We start from the raw sequence: 25,666 nt of genomic DNA on the forward strand, positions 1-25,666 counted from the left end.
AAAATTATCTAAAATAAAACTCAAATGAATATAATGATTAGCGCCACAATTTAAGTATTTAACAAGATTAATTTTACTAATATATCACAATTTTTTTCAATTTTTGTTCGACATTTGCCTGACAAAAACTTTATTATCGAGCTGCTGATTCAAGGTTCCATAGAACCGCACAACAAATAATGTGATCACATTAAACATGATTTCTGTGAGTTTTGGCATTTACATTTTTTTCAAGGCAGAAAAGTTAAATTGAGTACTTTGTCTACTGGAGGTAAGGTTCACATCTTTAAATGTCTTTGAGATGTGTTGGTTGTGCAAATGTGTGTCTCATCATCAGGTCAAACCTAATAATAGGCTATCGACGCTGTGGAACTTGGGAGGCATCGGTTAGTTCTTGTCCAAGGTTTTGCAGTTGCGACTATAGCATTTCAAAATCCATATGAAGCATCACATTTCTTCTTTCTTCATCTCTGAGACACAATTAGTGTTCCACTCTATCTCACTGCACACTATCCAAAAACCCTGTCCCACCAATTTTTCAAACTTTGTGTGACGTTGTGTTGAAGACCTAAGGTCAATTAAGTGGCTTGAAGAACACCAGTTCTGACACTCGTATCAACATCAAACCAGCTTAATATCTTTCTACAGCCGGCAAGCGCTCAGTTTTGACGATGCTGCAAATGATTGAGGAAAAGATCTCTTCAAGTTCTTTGTCAGGTTATATAACTCGTACTGTTTTGTTTTCTCCTTTTATGTTTCAGATCCACTCCAAATAATAGCTCATTGATCCGAAAAAAAAAACAGTTGATGACCATTGCCCTTTCGTTTGAAGTTTTTTGCTGTATTATATTTACATGCTGCACTATTTTTAAACTGCAGTTTTTGAGTCAAATGCATTTCATCTTTGATGATGGTTAGATGTAAGTTTTTCCAATCCACGAAACTTATCTATTTTTTTTCAATTCAACTACATTTAGTCCTATACTTTTTCTGGCAGTAATTTTCTTTTTGCGGTTGTTGCATGCGATTATTATTAAGCGCTGAAAAAAATTTATTCCAGTTCAGGTTACCCTTGCGCCAAGGGCACTGACAGCTATCCTTTTTTGCAAACGGAATTCTCACCACTTAATCTAAATTTCTTTTGATGAGGTTTCCCCAACTTATGTTTTTCTACAATATTGTTTGCCTGCTAAGAAAAATACCAGGAAATTATTTTTACCTCTGCGCTGAGCAGTTTTTAAGTCCTTGTGGTATTGTTAGTTTCCGGTAGATTAACGCCAAGTAAGTGTACTTTGTTTCTGTGTGATCCGCTGCATCTGTTTCAGTTTTTAGACGTCACTTTTTCTATATGTTTTTTTAATGTGTGCTAGATAATTGGCAACATTTTCTCTTCCTCTTCAATCGACCAAAACAAATCGTTTTCTGCCACAGTTATTTCTATTTCCGGAGAGATATGTTTTTGAAATACAGTTTAAAATTCTTCAACAGGAGTGGCTATCAGTTTCCTAGGGCTCAACATGTTTTTACGTTTAAATGTCGCCCTCGCCATTTGAGGACAACGTTTTTAACCTGTAGTTCGTAACACAGTCTTTTTGATTTTGTCAATTTCTTCTAAGCACCAGCTTACCAAAACGCCAAAAATGTACGCAGTACACGATTTAACATTCTGCAGATCCATCGGTGGCTCAAGTGTTCTCAGTCCATCGGTGGCCTGGCCTCCAATGTTTCTCACTCAGGTCAAAAGACTTAAGTTCGCATTCGATTTAAAATGGCGGCAGAACTTATTCAAAAGTCGGCTATTTTTTTAAAACTAAATCACCATACAACAATAAAGGCTGAAGTTTAGCTAAGCTTAATTTTTTACATACTAACCATACGAGAATTTTGTCCCCAGCCTGGACGACATTGTTTCTCAGGTAGTTTTTTTTCTGTGACAAGAGAATTGGTTAAAGCGAATAAAAGTCTTGTCCCTAACCTGTTAGACATTCTATTTGAAGTATTTGCTGCCTAAACTAAAGAATTGGTTGGATTAATTTCACCAGCTTGAGGTCAGACGTTTCTTAGCAAAGCCAAATTGTCTTTTGCCATCTCGTTGATAGTTCATTAAGTTGTCAATGTCCGAAAAATCGAGTAATTATATTCGATTTCGTCGAAAATTTTTCAACCCACTTTTTAATATTAGAATTGTAAGCGTGCGAGGAAACAAATTAAATTAACTTAGTTCAAACTTGGTGCGAAAGTGGAAATATGTGCAACCACTTCTGACAAAGAGTTTTTCAGGTTAGCCTGAGAACTTGGAATAATTGTTTGTCACTCATTTCAACACAAAAAGTCCATTGTCTCCAGACTATAATTAATTCATTCCTTCGTCACACTTACCCGCAGTTTCTGCATCTCATTACAATTACCAAATTTAAGGAAAGCCTACTTTGTGATTTATTCCAGAATTTTCCCTCTGGATACTATAAATGGATTAAAAAACATTAAGAGATTTTAAAATTACCCTTAGCACTGTTCATAAGAGCAATTGACTCCTTGAATTTGGTTTGAACTAATTACCAACAAAATTTGGGATATAAAGTTCTAGGCTAATTACATGCTCACCATAGGGGAGCTGGGATACGTGAATACTCGTTACAAAATGTAACTAACCCCTTTCCACGAAATAAGTAAACTATTTCCAAGTATTGCGTAACGAAAATTTATTGTCGAGAATGGCCCATGAATCGGGAAAAGAAGGACACGTTTTGGTGATTCGATCCACAAAAACGCAAAATTTACTGAAAATTAGACGAATTTCAATAAACTTTGTGTTTTTGTGGAATCGAATCACCAAGACGATAATAATCGAACAAAATTGATATAAATTTCTGTTCAATTTTTTCGCAATTTTGGAGTTGTTCGCTGTTCTCATGATTAGATCCCGGGGTTAATACTGAACTGGAAGTTGAAGTTCACGATAAAGTTGAAAGACTGGATTAAAGGGAAATTATTTGATTTGTAACCTCTCTTTTCAAAAGTTTTTATTTTGGATCAATAAAAAGTTGCACTGGTTTGTACTCTATTGGTTTTATAATATAAGATTTTGCTATCTCAATTTTCTCTTGTTTCGACAAATCCATGCAAATTTCCAATACTGCGGTACTTCATCAATAGAAAATTGAAACATTTCCACAAGAGTATGTTATAATTATCTTTTTGACAGCTTTCAGGTGGCGGCTGAGTACAGAAATGACATTGCGCTGCTCAGACTGAAAACAAAAGTAGTCAATTTATACAAATCTATCCTAATTTCTTTGTTTTTTTTTCTAAGTAGAGCATTGTTTTTCATTACCATATTTAGGCTAACCTCGTGGAAGGGTAGGGTGTGAAATTGAAATATAGAAATTCAGGGTCACCAACCCTCTACCCCCAATTATGAGGCAACGGGGTAATTTTAAAAAAGCAGATGATTACTACCGAAAAGAAAAACCAGTTTTCTTCTTCCAACAGTTCCTTTTGATTAATCCAATTATGATAACACATAAAGTGTTTCCCATACATAGAGTATATTTGAAACAAGAAAAGTTGACTAGTTTTGCTCTTCAAGATACCCGCTGAGCTACTACAAGAGATACCCGATCTCATTTTACCCATTTGCACAGACGCGCCAAATTTGTTCGAGGTGGGACGACAAACATTGGGTTTTGCTGGATTCGGGTCTACGTCGCAACTTCACTTCAAGTAATTCAAACAATTATATTCGAAATATTGGTTCATTCATAGGGAAAAGAGACTGATGTCTCTTAGTTAACAGAATTTCTGCCAAAATAAAGATTCTGATAGATTACTCGACGCTTATTACAAGAAGTATTTTACTGTTCAGCACCTAAAATCTTATAGTCGAACATTTTGAGATATTTGAATTTTTGGTCCATTATGGACAATAGGTTGTTTGAATTAGTGACCAGCTAAAACTTAGTAATGAATGACAGTTGGTGATATTAAGTTTTATCAGGTAGGCAATCAAACAACCTATTGTCCCCAATAGACCAAAAAATGAAAATCTGAAAATCTTAGCTCTTAAACTTTAAATAACTGAACAGGAAATTAAATCTCGTAATAAAAATCAGAATAGAACAAGAGCAGATGTAAAAAGGGGGTTTGAATTATATCTTCCAATTTTCATTTATAGTTTTTCGGTAGTCGCACCAGGGTTTTTTTCTACCCAATTCATCTAACCCTGGATATGACAAGGCGGCTCGGTAATGTGCGATGGCACATAAGGTTCCGACCCCGCCCATCCACAATTTTGGCATAATTGTCTACCAAATGAGGAACAGATAGAAAAACCCAAAATTTATTTTTTGCGAATCCCAAAAAAGCCCAAGTCTTTTTCAAAAAATTCTGTATGAACATTAAGATAGTCTCCAAAGCAAAAAACTCAGTGGAGTAAAAATTGATGTATTAAATTGCTGTAATATGTCAATATTAAGAAAGCGAGTCAAGACGAACATCAAAATCAAACAACAACAACAACAACAACAACAAACATTAATTACATCAAAAAATTTATGTCCCTCTTAAAAATTAAATTTAATAACAAAGTCAACATACCGTCAGATAAACCTAAAACTAAACAAAAATAACTTATAAATCACCAGAAAACGTATGCGACCAGTCCATAAAAATGTTTAGTAACAATTATACAAAAAAGAACAAAAACAGTAAAGTAAAAAAATTAACTTATTTTTTTGAAACAGTTAACTTCAAAGTAAAAAATACCATTAGGAATCAATTAAAATTACCAAAAATTTACGATTACCACTACTTCTATAGAAGGGCATTAGGACCTGTCCTTATTCATTTTTTAAAGGGGCTAAAAAGAACAACAAAGAACAAACAAAATTTCAATTGAAACTTGCCAGAAAACGCTGTCAAAACCGTCAAGACAAATTTTGACACTCAAAAAATATTTGATTGTGCCCTTTTCAAACAGCTAAAATGTAGTACCTGGCCATTCATTAGTTAGAATATGTAACAAGTAGACAGAAAAGCGAAGTGCTAAAATATGTAATACTTTTAATTTTTTTTTCGAAGTAAAATTACATTCAAGGTCATGAAAGGCATTTATCACAAAAATAGCTATTTAAATAAGGTCGTTTATTCATGAAAAAGAAGCCTTCGAGACCTGCAATTCTCAAGAATATTTCTTGCATCTACAAAAGAACGTCAAATATGACAAAAATCAAATTATTTCACTTTTTTTTTTGTGAAAAACCTGTGTCGAAGCCAGTAAGGTCATAACAAATTCTTTAAAAAAAAGAATTTGGGACATCAATCCCTTTTATTCCCTTGACACCCATAACGTCATATTTAACCTGTAATTAACTAACGAGATTAGGTAACGAGATTAGGTAACAAAAAGAAACAGAAAAGAACGAAATTGCGAAGTTAAAAAGTTTTTTTTTAATTTTGGAAAACGATTGTTTTCAAAGTCATCAAAGCCGTCAGCTATCTACTAATATCAGAATATCGGTTCTTCTATTCTTCTATGAAAAGCCAATGAAAGCTATCACTATACAGGAAATTTCATACGACCGAAACGACAAAGTATAAATGACAGTTAGAGACAAAATTAAAAAATTCAATTGTTTTCTTGAAGAAAGAGGCGTCGAGGCCGTTAAAACGATGATGTAAATCTTTCAGGATTTTAATATGTTCAATTGTGCCTTATTCTAAATGCTAATAAGGTGGCATGAGAACTGTAAATAATGTGATAATGTGACAAAATTAGAAAACGTGAAAAACTGGCAAATATCAAAACAAACAAAAATCTGAAATCTTGTAGTATCGAAGCCAGAAAACAATAACTTCAGGCTTAAAACTGCAACCGAGACTCAATGCAAAATCAGTAGAAAGAAGAAGCAGTCTTTCTTTGCTGACACTAAGCTGGAAGTTGAACAGATTAAGAAAAATGTAGAGGAAAAGTTAATTAGGCCATTATTTATTGAAAAGTCAATTATTTTTAAAAAAAGAAACGACCATAAACTTTCAATTAAAAAAGTAATTGCATTAGCTTGGAGCAGCTTAGCAAGCGAATTGGTTGGACCTATCACTCCTGAGCTTTGATTTGATATGTTCTGTTCTTTATTATTAAAAAGAAGTTTTTTTTTTTTAAAAAAAAGACCGATTGATTACAACCCGAATTTTTTGGATTGTAACAGTCCAAGAATGGCCCAAAACTAGCCCTGCTTATACTTAATGTCCGTTAGAAACAATTGATTTTTCGATTGTTGTAGATATAGATAATTTGTTAGTTGAAAACTCAAAATAAATTCTGCATTTTTGATAATCAACTAGTAAAGTTAGCAAAAAGCGGCAAAGTTTTAACTACAGTGCACTCTCAGCGGACTCTGAAGTAGAAATAGCCCCCCTCTGAGTCTACAAAGATTGTATGAGTGTTGTTTTGGGGGTGTACTATCGGCAAATTTAATCAAAGTGGACTAAAGTAGCTTATTTCGTGCTGTTTTTGATGAAAAAGGCTAAATTTTGAAATGTTTATCCAGATTTTTTGACCAAAAAAATTAAATCAAAACAATCAACAATACTTGTTCTTCTTCAAAAATAAAATCAACGACACTATTCTTAAAATTATGACAAATTTTAGCAAAATTGACGAAAATTTAGGCAAAAATTCCGGAAAATGTGAATAAAAACAACGTGAATTCACTCTTCTTTTCTCAGAAGTTTAAACCTCGATAACTCCCTGTAGAAAACGAAAATTAAAAAAATCTTTTTAATTCCATATTCTACGCTGGACGAGCTTTCTAATGATACCAGAATCAACTCTCTACGTTGAATATATCGAGCGGCGAAAATTCACGGAACAAAAAAAAACCCATTTGAGTATATAGTTCCTCCCCCCTCAAGAGGGTCGGAACAATAACACCATATCACATCACCCGTCTATCATTTCACCCCAAAAATAGCAGTGGTTTCACGTAAATATTCGGATAATCTAATCTCCTGTTTGTTTGTGATTGCTTTATATCGAGTCAAATGGGCCACTGACACATGAAGGATGACCAGAATTGCCAAATGACCGAAATAGTACCAATATGTTAATAGTATCAATTCTAAAACAGATTAAAGTCGGTGTGAAATGAGAGAGGGATGAAAAAAATTAAACAATCAGATTGTATTAATAGGGATGAAAAACCGGGACAATCTCGTCAGATAATCTTTGATTTAGGAGAAAATTTTCTAATTAAACGAAATCAGCAGGAGTCGTCAAAATCTCTTCAAAAAATCTCCCTATCAAGGGTTTGGATCAGAAATTTCAAATGAGCCAACAATGCACAAATTTTTTGTTTTGTTGCTTTCAGTATCCTATCCTCACATTAATTTGCTTTTTAAATATTATTAATGTGTATGGTTAGATTGTAATTTCAATGATTTGTAAAAAAAAATTATAACTCGCATAGGAGAGCTTTCCGGAAGCGATATGCTGATTTTTCAAAAACTGAGCTCTAGAAAGTTCCATAGTAAATTGTTTAAATGCGCTGAAATCCTAAAAGGAATGGACTGAATTGTCCGCGCCATCCTCAAATACTCACTTCATTATAAGAAAAACAAATAAGCAACATTTAAGAGGCGATTTTTTTGAAAAATCGCTGCATTTTTAACATAAACTCATTTAACATTAGCATTTATTAGACAACCAATTAATTAATTGAAATATGGTGACATCTCAATTGTGATAGGAAAAACTGTTTACAAGACGGGTTTTGTTTAGTTACCCACTGAATCCGAGGGAGGTGTTCTTTTATGAGTCGATGTTTGCCTCTTACTCGCCTACAACGGGAGTCGAATTTTGCAGAGCAGACAGCGTTTGTGTTGACCCAATTTCCTTAGATCAACAAGTCAGAAAGACAATTTGTATTTCTCATAATCGGATTTTTGCCCTTCAAAGTTTTTGCGACAATTTTTATCTATATTTTTAACCTCTCTGTCCAAAAGTTGATCTTGCAACACGATTCTATTTTTATGCGCCAAGTTTTTACCTATTTTTTAAGTCAAACAATCCTCAACGCACGTAATACGCTGCCGTGTAAAAATAACTGCCGGAATCAGTTCCAAACTATTCTAATTTTTGAAGCCAAAAATATCATTTTTAACGTACAATTTGAAAAAATCATAGATTCTACTGATATATGGTGCAAAATATCTTGCAGGAGCTGCACGCATTTCATCCGCTTCCCTTCCGTCAATTTTGATTTGAATGCGTGTTAACGTTTTATAATCGGGCTGTGCGATACAGTCACTTGCGCTGTGCTGTTACGAAGGATTCAAAATTGCGGATATAACTAAATACATGCAAAAATTGCTAAATACATAAAAAAATGGCTGGATATAACTAAATACATGCAAAATCTGAACTTATCAGATATTCCATATCTGATAAGTTCGAAAATCGCGTTTTGTTTGGTTTTCCTTACATGATAAATCTGCACAGAATTTTCATTTTCTTTATATGGTTTCTTCTGTTTTAAAGCATCAAAGATAAAATCGTAAGCGATTATCTAATTTTATATGTTCTCCCCCTTGCATTAAGGTTGCAGAACAGAATACCATTAATAATCTGATGAATCAAATAAAAAATAATTTTCCCCTAATATGCCATCCTGACACCGGTAATGTTACGTAGTGGAGAAAATGCGAATGTCAACCAATAGGTTAGCCAATCCTTTTAGGCAAAGCGATCTGCTAATTAATAAAAAAATCAGCTATTAACTATCTTTTTTCAAATAATAGTCAATATTGTAAGAAGATTTGCAACAACAAGGGGAATAGAAACAGAATAAAATAAATTAATTTTGTTTTTCGACTGATAAAGGTGTAAAACGAATACAGTCCTTCGTAACTTAAAATGAGGAAGCCTCTGTGTAAACGAAGACATTATATAAAACAACACATAAGCAATGATTAGACCTACCCGGGCCGAGGCGTACACCCGTATTCCACCGTTATTAAGCGAAAATAAGGGTGTAAAGCCAATTCCACTCTTAATTAGCAGGGATAAGAGTGTAAGAGTGTAATTTTGAGAAAATTACACTTTAATGTACACTCTTTACACTCTTTAGTACACCCTTATTACACTTTTAAAAATACACTATAATTACACTCTTTATTCCACTCTTTATTACACTCTTGAGCGAATTAGGTGAAGCAAATGTAGAACTTAATGAAAATCTTTTGTTAATAGCATTTCGAAAAAGACAAGTTAGAAAGTCTATTTTCGCCCGTTTTTTTGCCCTGATATTTAACTTTTGAAGTTGTGTAGAAATAAAAGCCAATAGTTTGATTTGTATACAGAATTCTTATGAAATCTCCAATTAGGTGAAGAAAATGTCGAACTTCATTAAAAACGTTTGTTAACAACTTTTTGAAAAAGACGAATTGAGAAGTCTATATATTAGCCCGTTTTGTTGCCCTGATACTGAATTTTTTGCGATTGTGTAGAAATAAAAGCTAATAGTTTGATTTGTATACAGAATTTTTATGAAATCTCCAATTAGGTGAAGAAAATGTCGAACTTCATTAGAAACGTTTGACAACATTTTGAAAAAGACGAATTGAAAAGTCTATATTAGCCCGTTTTGTTGCCCTTATACTGAATTTTTTGCGATTGTGTAGAAATAAAAGCTAATAGTTTGATTTGTATACAGAATTTTTATGAAATCTCCAATTAGGTGAAGAATATGTCGAACTTCATTAGAAAGGATTGTTAACATCTTTTTGAAAAAGACGAATTGAGAAGCCTATGTTAGCCCGTTTTATTGCCCCGATAATACACTTTTTGAAATTGTGTAGAAATGAAAGCCAATAGTTTAATTTGTATACAGAATTCTTATGAAATCTCCAATTAGGTGAAGAAAATGTCGAACTTCATTAAAAACGTTTGTTAACAACTTTTTGAAAAAGACGAATTGAGAAGCCTATGTTAGCCCGTTTTGTTGCCCCGATAATACACTTTTTGAAATTGTGTAGAAATGAAAGCCAATAGTTTAATTTGTATACAGAATTCTTATGAAATCTCCAATTAGGTGAAGAAAATGTCGAACTTCATTAAAAACGTTTGTTAACAACTTTTTGAAAAAGACGAATTGAGAAGCCTATGTTAGCCCGTTTTGTTGCCCCGATAATACACTTTTTGAAATTGTGTAGAAATGAAAGCCAATAGTTTAATTTGTATACAGAATTCTTATGAAATCTCCAATTAGGTGAAGAAAATGTCGAACTTCATTAAAAACGTTTGTTAACAATTTTTTGAAAAAGACGAATTGAGAAGCCTATGTTAGCCCGTTTTGTTGCCCCGATAATACACTTTTTGAAATTGTGTAGAAATGAAAGCCAATAGTTTAATTTGTATACAGAATTCTTATGAAATCTCCAATTAGGTGAAGAAAATGTCGAACTTCATTAAAAACGTTTGTTAACAACTTTTTGAAAAAGACGAATTGAGAAGTCTATATTAGCCCGTTTTGTTGCCCCGATACTGAATTTTTTGCGATTGTGTAGAAATAAAAGCTAATAGTTTGATTTGTATACAGAATTTTTATGAAATCTCCAATTAGGTGAAGAAAATGTCGAACTTCATTAGAAACGTTTGTTAACAACTTTTTGAAAAAGACGAATTGAGAAGCCTATGTTAGCCCGTTTTATTGCCCCAATAATACACTTTTTGAAATTGTGTAGAAATGAAAGCCAATAGTTTAATTTGTATACAGAATTCTTATGAAATCTCCAATTAGGTGAAGAAAATGTCGAACTTCATTAAAAACGTTTGTTAACAACTTTTTGAAAAAGACGAATTGAGAAGCCTATGTTAGCCCGTTTTGTTGCCTGGATAATACACTTTTTGAAATTGTGTAGAAATGAAAGCCAATAGTTTAATTTGTATACAGAATTCTTATGAAATCTCCAATTAGGTGAAGAAAATGTCGAACTTCATTAAAAACGTTTGTTAACAGCTTTTTGAAAAAGACGAATTGAGAAGCCTATGTTAGCCCGTTTTGTTGCCCTGATACTGAATTTGTTGCGATTGTGTAGAAATAAAAGCTAATAGTTTGATATGTATACAGAATTTTTATGAAATCTCCAATTAGGTGAAGAAAATGTCGAACTTCATTAGAAACGTTTGTTAACAACTTTTTGAAAAAGACGAATTGAGAAGCCTATGTTTGCCCGTTTTATTGCCCCGATAATACACTTTTTGAAATTGTGTAGAAATGAAAGCCAATAGTTTAATTTGTATACAGAATTCTTATGAAATCTCCAATTAGGTGAAGAAAATGTCGAACTTCATTAAAAACGTTTGTTAACAACTTTTTGAAAAAGACGAATTGAGAAGTCTATATTAGCCCGTTTTGTTGCCCTGATACTGAATTTTTTGCGATTGTGTAGAAATAAAAGCTAATAGTTTGATTTGTATACAGAATTTTTATGAAATCTCCAATTAGGTGAAGAAAATGTCGAACTTCATTAGAAACGTTTGTTAACAACTTTTTGAAAAAGACGAATTGAGAAGCCTATGTTAGCCCGTTTTATTGCCCCGATAATACACTTTTTGAAATTGTGTAGAAATGAAAGCCAATAGTTTAATTTGTATACAGAATTCTTATGAAATCTCCAATTAGGTGAAGAAAATGTCGAACTTCATTAAAAACGTTTGTTAACAACTTTTTGAAAAAGACGAATTGAGAAGCCTATGTTAGCCCGTTTTGTTGCCCCGATTATACAGTTTTTGAAATTGTGTAGAAATGAAAGCCAATAGTTTAATTTGTATACAGAATTCTTATGAAATCTCCAATTAGGTGAAGAAAATGTCGAACTTCATTAAAAACGTTTGTTAACAGCTTTTTGAAAAAGACGAATTGAGAAGCCTATGTTAGCCCGTTTTGTTGCCCCGTAATACACTTTTTGAAATTGTGTAGAAATGAAAGCCAATAGTTTAATTTGTATACAGAATTCTTATGAAATCTCCAATTAGGTGAAGAAAATGTCGAACTTCATTAAAAACGTTTGTTAACAACTTTTTGAAAAAGACGAATTGAGAAGTCTATATTAGCCCGTTTTGTTGCCCTGATACTGAATTTTTTGCGATTGTGTAGAAATAAAAGCTAATAGTTTGATTTGTATACAGAATTTTTATGAAATCTCCAATTAGGTGAAGAAAATGTCGAACTTCATTAGAAACGTTTGTTAACAACTTTTTGAAAAAGACGAATTGAGAAGCCTATGTTAGCCCGTTTTATTGCCCCGATAATACACTTTTTGAAATTGTGTAGAAATGAAAGCCAATAGTTTAATTTGTATACAGAATTCTTATGAAATCTCCAATTAGGTGAAGAAAATGTCGAACTTCATTAAAAACGTTTGTTAACAACTTTTTGAAAAAGACGAACTGAGAAGCCTATGTTAGCCCGTTTTGTTGCCCCGATAATACACTTTTTGAAATTGTGTAGAAATGAAAGCCAATAGTTTAATTTGTATACAGAATTCTTATGAAATCTCCAATTAGGTGAAGAAAATGTCGAACTTCATTAAAAACATTTGTTAACAGCTTTTTGAAAAAGACGAATTGAGAAGCCTATGTTAGCCCGTTTTGTTGCCCCGATAATACACTTTTTGAAATTGTGTAGAAATGAAAGCCAATAGTTTAATTTGTATACAGAATTCTTATGAAATCTCCAATTAGGTGAAGAAAATGTCGAACTTCATTAAAAACGTTTGTTAACAACTTTTTGAAAAAGACGAATTGAGAAGTCTATATTAGCCCGTTTTGTTGCCCTGATACTGAATTTTTTGCGATTGTGTAGAAATAAAAGCTAATAGTTTGATTTGTAAACAGAATTTTTATGAAATCTCCAATTAGGTGAAGAAAATGTCGAACTTCATTAGAAACGTTTGTTAACAACTTTTTGAAAAAGACGAATTGAGAAGCCTATGTTAGCCCGTTTTATTGCCCCGATAATACACTTTTTGAAATTGTGTAGAAATGAAAGCCAATAGTTTAATTTGTATACAGAATTCTTATGAAATCTCCAATTAGGTGAAGAAAATGTCGAACTTCATTAAAAACGTTTGTTTACAACTTTTTGAAAAAGACGAATTGAGAAGCCTATGTTAGCCCGTTTTGTTGCCCCGATAATACACTTTTTGAAATTGTGTAGAAATGAAAGCCAATAGTTTAATTTGTATACAGAATTCTTATGAAATCTCCAATTAGGTGAAGAAAATGTCGAACTTCATTAAAAACGTTTGTTAACAGCTTTTTGAAAAAGACGAATTGAGAAGCCTATGTTAGCCCGTTTTGTTGCCCCGATAATACACTTTTTGAAATTGTGTAGAAATAAAAGCAAATAATTTGATTTGTATACAGAATTTTAATGAAATCTCCAATTAGGTGAAGAAAATGTAGAACTTCCTTAAAAACATTTGTTAATAACTTTTTGAAAAAGACGAGTTGAGAAGTCTATATAAGCCCGTTTTGTTGCCCGGATAATGCACTTTTTGAAATTGTGTTGAAATAAAAGCCAATAGTTTGATTTTTATACAGAATTTTAATGAAAACACCAATTAGGTGAAGAAAATGTCGAACTTCATTAAAAACGTTTGTTAACAACTTTTTAAAAAAGACGAGTTGAAAGTCTATATTAGTCCATTTTGTTGCCGTAATAAAGTACTTTTTGAGTATGTGTGGAACTAAATGCCAGTATTTTCATTTGTTTACAAAATTTTCATGAATCGTCGAATTAGGTGCAGAAAATGTCCAATTTCATGGAAAAACCTCTGTTAATAACTTTTTGAAGAAGACGAGTTAGAAAGTCTATGTTAGCCCATTTTGTTGCATTGACAAAATACTTCATATACTTAACGAGTTTGTGTAGATGTAAATGTCAATACTTTGATTTGTTCGCATAATTTTAATGAACCGTCGAAATAGGTGAAGAAAATGTCGAACTTCATGAAAAACCTCTGTTAATAACTTTTTTAAGAAGACGAGTTAGAGAGTCTATGTTAGCCCATTTTGTTGTCGTGATAATTTAATCTATGGGTTTATGTAGAAAAAAATGCCAATATTTTGATTTGTTTACAAAGTTTTAATGAACCGTCGAATTAGGTGAAGAAAATGTCGAACTTCATGAAAAACCTCTATGAATAACTTTTTGAAGAAGACGAGTTAAAAGACCTATGTTAGCTCATTCTGCTGCCGTGATAACGTACTTTATGAGTTTGTGTAGAAGTAACTGCAAACATTTTAATTTAATTACAAAATTTTAATGAACCGTCGAATTAGGTGAAAAAAATGTTTAACTTCATGAAAAACGTCTGTTACTAACTTTTTGAAGAAGACGAGTTAGAAGACCTATGTTAGCCCATTTTGTTGCCGTGATAACGTACTTTATGAGTGTGTGTAGAAGTAACTGCAAAAATTTTGATTTAATTACAAAATTTTAAGGAACCCTCGAATTAGGTGAAAAAAATTTTGATTTTCATTAAAAACATTTGTTATTAAATTTTGAAGAAGCCAAGTTAGAAAATGTATAATAGCTTATTTTGTTGCCGTGATATTGTACTTTTAAGAACTTTTTAGAACCGATCTCGAAACTCTTTATTTCTACCCAAAATGTCAAGAAAACTGTCGATTCGTGGTCAAAAATTAGTCATTTTTGTCGATTTTGGACAAAATTCTCTCAAATTTTAGAGGCAAACATATATGTTTTTGGTAGCAAAATAAACTAGAATTTACGCTTCCAACAGCCATATAATTATCTTTTTGAACTATTGCCAAACAAGAGAATGCGAGGGCAATGTAGAGACCGAAATCAGGGTCGATTTTAGCAAAATTTTCGAATTTTCAAAGTTGTTTAGTTTAATAACTTTTTTGTAACACGACGTATTTAAAAGTATATTATATCATTTTCTTGCCCGTTTAATGCTCTTTACGAATATATATGGGTTGAAAAGTTTCGGTTTAATTGCATTGCCTAATTTTTCGATTTTCCAAATTTTGGTGAAAATGAGCCAATTTCGGCCAAAATGTCGAAAATCGAGTTTTGATTCCTTCATTTTTTTAACTTTTTTAAACGCTAGAATAAAGCCCCAGTTCATGCTGATTCCAAAACATATTCATTTTTTAAATTTGGTTCAGTAGTTTTTGAGATATAAGCCTTTTTCGGACGCAAACCTCGGTCCCCACCTGCATAGCTCGGATCCCAACCCCCCCCCACCCAATCTGCAATTCTTTTTTTAAAGTTTTATCGTTCGAATAATCTCGCTATATCCCCCATCGAGAGAGCTTCTCGAATATATTACTCTATTTTATTTTACTTCATAATTATAGCGGCTAACCCAGATGACGAAGTGAAACTTTCGTTTACCGCCTCCGTCCGGTCACGTGACATGCTTATGCAAGTGCCCTCCCGTCAAGTGACAGAAGCGAGAAGCTCACTCACTGCCTCCCCACTTCCCGGGGGTAAGCATGTATAACTTTGAATGTGAAACCAAATAGAATATTTCAAAAGGTCCCGCGAGCAGGAAATAGAAAAAGAATGTGTGCTGGATCCGAATTCAGTATACTAAGTGGTGATATATCCCATAGATACCAAAGGTGGTGGTAGTAGTAGTAGGAGAGTCGGAGAATCTTTAGGGTTGGATTAGTGGGTTGGTGGAGTCGTGGAGTCGTGGTTTGGACCCACGGGAGGTCGCATTTGAGTACAGTGGGAGGAGGGGTATATATGAAAGAGTTATATCGTTGGAAAGCTCTCGTCAAGGCGAAATCGATAGGCTATGGCAGCACCCAATACGAGCTTACTATACTATATCTGTACTATTATACTATTGGTTGGAAGTTTGTGATGTATTAGTCGCTAAGCGTTTATAGTTGGTGTATCGTTTTTAGATATTGCTGTTGAAAACATGGACCGTAAACGAATCGGCAGACCTTATGCTTCCGCTAATTCACCTCCCAAAAAAGCCCTCAAGCCACTTTTCGCAGATGACCAAATCAATGGCAGGGTGACAAAGTTGCAACCCAACGGGAGGAACGCTGAATTCATTTTTAACAATTTCGTTGGTGAAAATGTGCATACTGCAATAGTGGGGGACTCAATCTTTGATAGTATTTGTATAAGGAACTGCGTCACATATTCATTGTCAGGCGGACGAATCGAACAATTTCATCTGTTACTCGATACCCTCTCTGTATATAGGAACGTCATCTTAGCTGTCGGTGGCAACAATTTGTCAAATTGGTGTGAACCCGGAGAGGATCCATCAGTTGTTGTTGATAAACTGAGAAGCTTGTACAATGCCATCCGGGGCCTTGAAAATTGCCCAAAAGTGATAGTGTGCTCAGTATTGAAACGGAATTGCAGCCATTGGAACATCCAACGATTCAATGCGGTGCAAAGGCACTCGCAGCTGCCCTTCTTTAAACTTCATCAAGAAGTTTGCAAAAGCAATTTGTTTCTGAGCGACGGTGTCCACCTTAATTTGAAAGGTAGAAAAGCATCGGCTTGTGCAATGAATAAAGTTGTGAGAGAACATCAGCTGCACTAATTTGATTGACTATTGTTTTCGTTGTTTGTGTTCGTGCAGCAATTTTATTCAATTTGTTTTATTAAATCTTTGGTGTTTGTTGACAACTAAGTGGATCTTTTACTAAAACAATTCGCAATTTTTTGTATATACTCATCAAGGTTAATTCATCGTCTTACCTACATTTTTTTTTTCGAGCATCTGTTAATTTAATCGCTTGCTGAAGCCCTGAAAAGTGGGATAATTTTGATGTGGTTTTAACATAGGATTTTATCCGCTTCGCCTGGTACAAAGATTCAAATTTTAGGCTCGTGTTTGCGGGTGTCTCTGCCTGCATCGTTATGTCCTCTCAGCGGATTTTATCCGCTTCGCCCGTTACAAACAGATTCATTAATTAGGCTCGTGTTTGCGGGTGTTTCTGCCTGCATCGTTATGTCCTCTCAGCGGATTTTATCCGCTTCGCCCGGTACAAAGATTCAAATTTTAGGCTCGTGTTTGCGGGTGTCTCTGCCTGCATCGCTATGTCCACTCAGCGGATTCTATCCGCTTCGCCCGTTACAAACAGATTCATTGATTAGGCTCGTGTTTGCGGGTGTCTCTGCCTGCATCGCTATATCAACTCAGCGGATTCTATCCGCTTCGCCCGTTACAAACAGATTCATTAATTAGGCTCGTGTTTGCGGGTGTTTCTGCCTGCATCGTTATGTCCTCTCAGCGGATTTTATCCGCTTCGCCCGGTACAAAGATTCAAATTTTAGGCTCGTGTTTGCGGGTGTCTCTGCCTGCATCGCTATGTCCACTCAGCGGATTCTATCCGCTTCGCCCGTTACAAACAGATTCATTAATTAGGCTCGTGTTTGCGGGTGTTTCTGCCTGCATCGTTAAGTCCTCTCAGCGGATTTTATCCGCTTCGCCCGGTACAACGATTCAAATTCTAGGCTCGTGTTTGCGGGTGTCTCTGCCTGCATCGCTATGTCCACTCAGCGGATTCTATCCGCTTCGCCCGTTACAAACAGATTCATTAATTAGGCTCGTGTTTGCGGGTGTTTCTGCCTGCATCGTCATGTCCTCTCAGCGGATTTTATCCGCTTCGCCCGGTACAAAGATTCAAATTTTAGGCTCGTGTTTGCGGGTGTCTCTGCCTGCATCGCTATGTCCACTCAGCGGATTCTATCCGCTTCGCCCGTTACAAACAGATTCATTAATTAGGCTCGTGTTTGCGGGTGTTTCTGCCTGCATCGTTATGTCCTCTCAGCGGATTTTATCCGCTTCGCCCGGTACAAAGATTCAAATTTTAGGCTCGTGTTTGCGGGTGTCTCTGCCTGCATCGCTATGTCCACTCAGCGGATTCTATCTGCTTCGCCCGTTACAAACAGATTCATTAATTAGGCTTGTGTTTGCGGGTGTTTCTGCCTGCATCGTTATGTCTACTCAGCCTATTTTATCCGCTGCGCGCAATCAAAATAGATTCCATAATTAGGCTTGTTTGCGGTTGATTTTGCTTTTTGAAAATTAAATTGTTCTTTCGAGGTTTTCTCCTGTTGACATTAAATTAAGTGAGAATTAGTGAATCGTTTGGTTTTATGGTTTAATTTAGTTGACGTTTGGTCGTTGAATTTAAATGACTTTGTTACCATGTCTAAATGAGACTCGTTCAGCTAATGGTCTAATTCGTTTACTATTAATTTTAGAGATGCCTTTGAAAATTGAGTTTGTGTTCCTTACGGAAGATTGCCAAGTGTTAAAATTGAGTTTGTTTGATCCTCGGTGGCCCAAAACCCTGCAAATAAATGAGCGTATGAAACTAAATGATGACGATAAAACATCGCTAATGATTGATGGCTCTGAGGTTGATTGCGTTCTACTGAAGCATGGTCCACCAGGTGCGATGGACGTGGAGTTCAGAAAAAATCAAGAGATCTATGGTGCGTTTGCGGATCAGTGTAGTGGTAATTTGGACGTCACCCCACGTAAGGGAGCGCGCTGGGCTGGCAGTAGTTTGACACCAGTTGAGAGTTTTGGACCTGAAAGTCCCAGGGTTCTGGTTAGATCTCTTGCTTTCGTTTTCTTTATTTTTATGAACGGTGTAAAAATAAAAAATCTTTTTGCAACGTGGTAGGACTTTGTTCATCAAGTTTTTGTTGTATCTTTGCCTTAATAAGAAATTTTGTTGCTTTGTTTGATCTATTTCCAATGTCGGTTACGTTGCCCTGTTTAGAAATGCTCAAATCATGAAAAGATTGTGGAAGTCCTAAACGAAGACAAACGTATGTTCAGTGAACTTCTTCGAGTCTATAAGAAAACAGTACAGGATTGCAATAAAAAATTGGAAAGCCAGCTACAACATTTCAAAGAGATTGTGAGTATATGATTTTCACTGGTCTTGTACAAGTTTTTGCTCATAAGCACTTCACAAATGTTCGACTTTAATCTTCAAATATGCAGTTTGAAATTATTTGGCTGTTCAGATCTGGAAATTTAATTTGATGTGGGTTGTTTTCTGGATGAAATCAATTTCTTATAGAGATTTTTGACTTTTAGAAAGAACTCAAGAAATTAGATGACTCTGTGGACGAGGAGACCAGTGAAGTGCTACCTAGTTTCTATGGAGACGTTGATGTTGACAATCTTCCTGTACCCTCAACTCCCGATGAGTTCGGAAGAGTGCTAAGAACAGCACTTTGGGGAGAAACGGGTCTTGAGCGAGAAATACTTTCTCCAACGAGAGAAAGCGAGGTGCGAAAACCCGCATCTCCGAAAAGAACTAAGCTTTTCAAAGGTATTTACAGGTACTGTTTTTCAAGAAACTTAAAATTTTCAATATGGCTTCCTCAAAAAATTTGCAGACCCTAAACGCTCATCAAGGCAAAAAGTGGTACGGAACTTTTAGCAGCTTTCGGATTTTTTGAAAAATTGGATTTTATTGGTTTTCTCTGTCTTCCCCAAAACGAAGAGCTGAAATTGTTGAGGTTTTTTGTATGTTCAAGGGCTTGTGAAGAAGCATTTCCCCCCTCGTCTGTGGCCTGAGGCTTACAACGACGCCCGTTCGTCTGCAAATAGATCGGGCATGGATGCACTGCGGTACCGAAAAAGGAAATCGGACCCATTCTGGTGCGCACAAATGAAAGAAAAGGCAATGTCTAAGAGAAACAAACAGACAAAAAGGCGACCGAATGAGGAGTCTGAAGGTCAAAATTTAAGCAATGCACAAACTGATGAGAGTGATTCTGAGCCAGGAAATGTTGAATAGAGCCCTTAAAGTCTTTGTTGCAATTTTCTATTTGATTTGATGACTTGATATTTTGTGCTGTTATTAGACTTTGATTAATGGCCGCGAATCAATAGCTGAGGCTGTTATTGTCCTTCTCTTGGATTTTTTCGCGTGCGTGACGTTATCTTTCACTTTTAGGTGAGCGAGTATTTTTGGTCACACGTGATTTTCCTCACTCTCACAAATGACTTCCTCGTTATTAAATTGGTTTTCTTTTTTTTAAAGAGATGAGGTAAAATGAGTGTTTGACACTCTACTTGAAAGTTACTATAGAACAGTTAATAGCAGGAGCTATGTTTGGTTTTCTTTTGTTTATTGAATTTTGGATTGACTCTAAATGCAGAAAACATTACGCTTCCATCTAATGGCTACCTCAGATTTTTAGATTGATTTTATTTGACTCATTGTTCGTTTATTCTTCAATTTGGCGGTTAAAACGTCAAAATTTAGATTGATTCTAAACATTTTGAAATTCTTGGTTTCTCTATTTCGTTGCAAAAACAATCGAACGTAGTTAAATAATTGAAAAGTTTTTAGATCGTTGAAAATGAAACCACCTTCGAGAACTGATCGCAGGAAAAGCAGCAACCTATTTGATTCGGAGGCCGAAAGAGAGGACAGTATCCGATCCAGTATTTTAGCAAATAACACGGCGTGGCTCTTCGTTGACAATAAAGAGCTGATTTTGATTACTGTAAGCAGCTTTAAATGGCCACCCAAGACTAAGCCATCTGAAATGCTAAGTCTAATCGAAGGTGATAGTTTTGACCTGCGATTCAAAGATGGAACTGTGCCCTGTCGTTTGTTGGCAAAAGGAAACATGAAAAAAGTTGAAGAACTCATGAACAACTATCAGCAGGAGCTAGATGCAGGTAAACGGCCGTCTGAATTGCGAAAAACAGTGCTGGCGAATCCTAAGGCACCTGTTGTCGATGAGGTTAATTTCTTGTGTCGAGGCCGTGCACCCGTGATGAACAGTACCGTAGTCTCTCTTGGTAAACCAGCAGGCGTCGAAAAGTCAAAAGCCCCCAATTCTGCGTTATCTCAGCCAGTCATTTCAGCAAAGAAAAAGAACAATACGGTAAAATGTGACTTTTTTAACTAATTACAAATGGCATCTTAAAGATTGTTAAAGGCCTCTTTGAAATTGTCGAAAACTATGAGACTGTTTAACGGTAGAAGGGCAAACTGATAAATGTCGTTGCTGTGCTTTGAAATATTTGCCCTTTTTTAGCCTGAGCCCGTTCTTTCTCAACCTTCTACTTCTGCGACCACCAGCTCAACCACACTTCCAACCATTGCGGACAACGCAGTCGATTGTGGGCCAAATTGCCGTCTTCTCCAGGAATATCTAGATGAGCATGTTGTTGAGATGAATAGTTGGATGAAAGCATTTGAGGAGCTGAAGAAAGCGGACGAAAAAAGACGGGCAAACATATGCGCAAGAATTGACGCTAAGGTACCCCATCGCTCATTTAGTTTTTCTACTTTTTATGAAATGAACCTACTTGCTAGCCTTTTCAAAAGATCTCAAATTCTCAAGCATCATAGAGGCTTAAGTTCTTGTGATTAAATTTCACAGGGTTTGTTACCTGTAAATGTTTAGGCTACCCAATTGAAAGAAACTCGCCTCTTGGATATTCATGGGTTCCAAAGTATCGATGACTATCCTTCGCGGAGCGCAGGTATCACAGCAGTCATGCACAACGGTGAAGACCTTATGACGATTCACGCTGGCTCAGATGTCGGAAAGCTGGGTAGAGCATTGTTTGAGAAGCTGTTTCCGGAAAATGAGCGTGGAAATTACATTCTGGCACCAAAAAGACATGAGGCTGATCGTAGACTTGAAGCTCCCAGTGAAATTCTCGACAAGTTTACGAGTATGTTTTTAAAATTAGACATGAAGCCTTCCTTTCCATCAGCATTTTCAAAAATCCCTCTTGCGCGTTATTGGAATTTTAAAAAGATCCCTCTTGCGTGTTAAAATTTTAACCTGCAAAAACCAGTACTTCAAGACAGGTAATCGGCATAGAAGTTAATAAGAGATTGTCTTCTTGCTTTCAGAGGTTGTGCAGCAGAAGTACCCTGACACTCCTGGGCTCGCTTTTGAGAAAGCCAGAAAATCGGCAAATCAATACGGCAAGGATTGCCGAGGCCGACATTCCAACGTAGAAGAAAATTAGTGAGGATTCTGCCTGAATTGCGAGCATTCTGCCTGAAAATGTCATTTTTCATTAAGGAGTGCTGTTTTATTTTTAATTGATCTCGAACGAACTTTTTAGCAATTATTGTGAACGCGTTGGTCTCTATGTAAAAATTTTGCTTGAACATTTTGATTTTTTGAGTGACTTTTACGCCCTTGATTATCTGCGTTTTAAGTGATCATAATTTCTCTCATTCAAAATTTCAAGGTCCTAATTTAAATTGGCGGCAATTTAATGCTGAAAGTCAAATGATAAGTGCGCCAAAATTGAAAATAATTTTTCACTTTAAATCTTAATAGCGGCTTTTATTAACCTCTATTGATCAGGCTGCAATTTGTAACTGATTAGAGCTCCCACTAGTTGTTCGAGAGCAATTTTCCCGACGTTAGTCGGTTATGTTTAGTGAACTTGAACTAACCTTTCGTAACTTTCTTATATAGTCTCCCGACGTTAGTCGGTTATGTTTTGTGAACTTGAACTAACTTTCTGTAAATTTCTTAGATCCAGTTTGTTTACTTTGTTTAAACATTCGCTGTTTTGCCAGCGTAAGAAAGTTTGTATTGTCTATTGATCCTGAATTAAACAGTTTATTAAAACAATGATTACGTTTCCATAAAAGAACTTGTTTAAATAGTTTTTCGAAATTAACTCTATGACGGGCATAACGTAAACACTGGTTAAGTTTTTCAAGTGATATGATTACATGCGAAGATTTAGTAATTGCGGATGGACAAGTTGTGCGTCAAGTTTTAACCAGTTTTAATGTCTGTCCTCAAATGATGCTGCCCCTGAGAGAACAGTTCGAGAGCCGCATGAAATTCGACAAACAGCTTTCAAAAGCTTATTTTTCGCTAAAAGAACTATATGAGCTTTGTATTGCATCAGGGTTTAAAATCTTGCCCGACAACTATGGCGGCTATGGCCTCTTCAACAATACGGGAAAGGTATTAAAACCTTCATTGCAACCCCTTAGACCTTTTCCTGTGGGCCCAATTGAAACTGTTCCTCTTGAACTGCAAAATGAGATGTCCGATTTGTCTGTAATGCGTGGCGAGCGTGAGCAGGATGAAGTAGTACTGCTTGGCCCCATTCGTTTTGCAAATCACTCTTGTTCGCCTAATACGAAGTTTTTCTTAGGATACACAAGTTCTTTTCTCCCCCACAACAAGTGCGTGTTTCTTCAAGTAATAGACTCCATAGGGCTTGGTGAAGAAATAACTGTGAGTTACGGATCAAACTACTTCAAAGACGGTAGTCTTAAATGTAGGTGCCCACATAAGGAAAAGCACGTGCCGCTAAACCGAGAAAATTTAGAACCAACGACTCCTCGATTCCAAAGTCCTGATGTCCCCACTCAGCTGACATTTTCGTCAAGTACCACAAGTGTAATCTTGGGATCTGGTGAGAGTAGTTCCAACTACACTGCAAGTCAGTCTAGCATTGGTACACCGACTGATTGTGAACTTTCGGCAGAGAGAAAATTTAGAAATCAACGGAAAAGGCGGGTCAAAAGAAGAATCTTAGAAGGTTCGAGTCGCGAAATCAGAACCTTCATACACCAGATAGATGCCACTCGCTCTTCGGAAGTTGAAGCTGAAGAAACAGATACACAAGTGAGTTCGCAATGTTCTGCTGACGATTACCTTGAAACCGAAGCGTCTTTTGAACCCGAACATGAATTTGACCTCCCAATTGGAGAAGAATCTGAGGTGACCTCCAATGATTATGACGAAGATGATCTTGATGACAGTGATGGCACTGATGTGGCAGAAAGAAGTTTCCAGTTTTCTTCGAATCCGTTAACTTGTAACTCGAATGTAACTGTTCATAATGCGTCAATGGGTTTATTTGCAGTTGCTGCTCGACATTGTCTACCCGACGAAGCCCTGTTCGATTTGCTGAAATGGCAAAAAATTATTCATCCCCATGACAATGTGCCTACTCCCAATTTTATAAAAAGTGAAACCAAGAAATTAACGGATCTCTACGTAAAGGACACAGAAAAAAATGCCAGCGGAGAAGTTGTTTTTCTTAACTTTGCAGAAAAACTAAAGGAGAAAGTAGAAAAGTACATCAACGAAATTATAGATTACGCTAACCCAGAAACCGAAACGGATCTCAAGCTAACAAGTCTTTTCGATGACGGGACAATCAACGTGAAACTAATTTTAAACATAGATGGAGTTGAAGTTCGAAAGTCGAGTGATTTCTCAGCCTACCCTGTTTGGGTTGCGCTTGCTGATCTGCCGCCAAAATTAAGAGCTTCGTTTGACAACATCTTTCTTTGCTCATTGTGGTACGGAAAAGCAAAAGTTTTCTGGGACCCTATATTTGAACACTACAGATCTGTATTTGCAAAACCCCAGATCATTTGTTACAAAGGGAGACTATACGAAATCAGTTTTACAACAATTTTTCTCGTGGTAGACCTTGTGTGCAGGCATGATGTTTTGAATATGAAAAAATTCAATGGTTATTACGGCTGCGGTCTTTGTACCATGCGAGGGTTTCAAAGATTTCCAGGAACTCACTCTTATCAAAACAGTAAATCCTTCTCAATGCGGAACCCTGCTGAGCATCATATTCTTGTTATGCAGGCTGAAAGCGGAAGTGTTGAGGAAAGAAAGTCGAGGAAGGAGAAAGACCCAGAGGTGGACACACTAGGCGTTAAAGGACGCTCTAAACTGTTTGACATCATCCCAAATCTTCCCTTGACTTGTCCAGTAGACACGATGCATCAGTGCCTTAAAGGTGTGGCCAGTGACGTCATAAAATTTTTTGCCGAGCAACTAAGTTTGACGGAACTAAGCGCAATCGACAATGCAACTTGCCAAGTAGTTCTTCCCAACGAGTTCAAAAGGTCAATTAGGTCTCTCAGTTCAATTGATCACTTCAAAGCAAATGAACTGAAAACTTTCTTGCTATATTTTTCACCCTTAATTTTTCAAAAGTTTTCTGAGAGTTCTGCTTCACATGATGCGAACATGCAAAATCTCAACTACCTGGTGTTTTCACTGCGGTCATTGTACGAGAATACCTCAAATGCAAACTTATGTGGACATCTTCTGGAGGCTTTCTGCTATAACATGTCGTTTCGTTATTCTCTAAAGAAATTTGACTCTATCAACTTCCATTTGCTGCGACACCTGGCCTGGCAGTGCAAAACATTTGGCCCGTTATGGACTACTTCAGCTACGATGTTTGAAAATGCCAACAATCATCTGATTAAAACTCTGACGGGGAGTGTCAATACCTGCAGTTTGATCGTTAGTCGTTATATACGAAACCGACAACTTGAAAGCTTCGAAGTGAAAGATGACCATCTAAAAGCTTATATTGAAAATCTGAGGAGGAGACCAACTGGTATCACGGAGGATTTGTGCTTAGAAAGAAACAATTTTTATTATGAAACCCAAAAAAAGTTTCCTGAAGCCCGTTTGTTCTTTAGGTATCGAGGGCGCTTTTATCTTGATAGTCAGAATTATACAAGATCAAACGCCAACAGTTTTGTTGCTATCGATGTGAACGGTGAGACCATAGTTGGCCAGATTTTGCTTTTCAAAGAGCAAGATTCGGAGTTGCAGTGTTTTGTACAGCTCTACGA

General features: G+C 35.8%; 1 protein-coding gene across 1 annotated transcript in view; it reads left to right on the forward strand.

Moving 5' to 3' along the window:
- LOC142348439 (kallikrein 1-related peptidase-like b4) overlaps window positions 1-25,666 on the forward strand; it is a 60,839-nt gene that overhangs the window by 27,357 nt on the left and 7,816 nt on the right. Inside the window, exons 3-5 of the mRNA XM_075399797.1 lie at window positions 3,206-3,263; window positions 3,590-3,723; window positions 7,778-7,904. Of these exons, the coding sequence (XP_075255912.1) occupies window positions 3,206-3,263; window positions 3,590-3,723; window positions 7,778-7,904 (319 nt within the window). The remainder of the gene's footprint in view (window positions 1-3,205; window positions 3,264-3,589; window positions 3,724-7,777; window positions 7,905-25,666) is intronic.

This window comes from Convolutriloba macropyga, chromosome 10 (genome assembly GCF_964194025.1).
Source record: "Convolutriloba macropyga chromosome 10, txConMacr16.3, whole genome shotgun sequence".
NCBI classification, from domain to species: Eukaryota; Metazoa; Xenacoelomorpha; order Acoela; family Convolutidae; genus Convolutriloba; species Convolutriloba macropyga.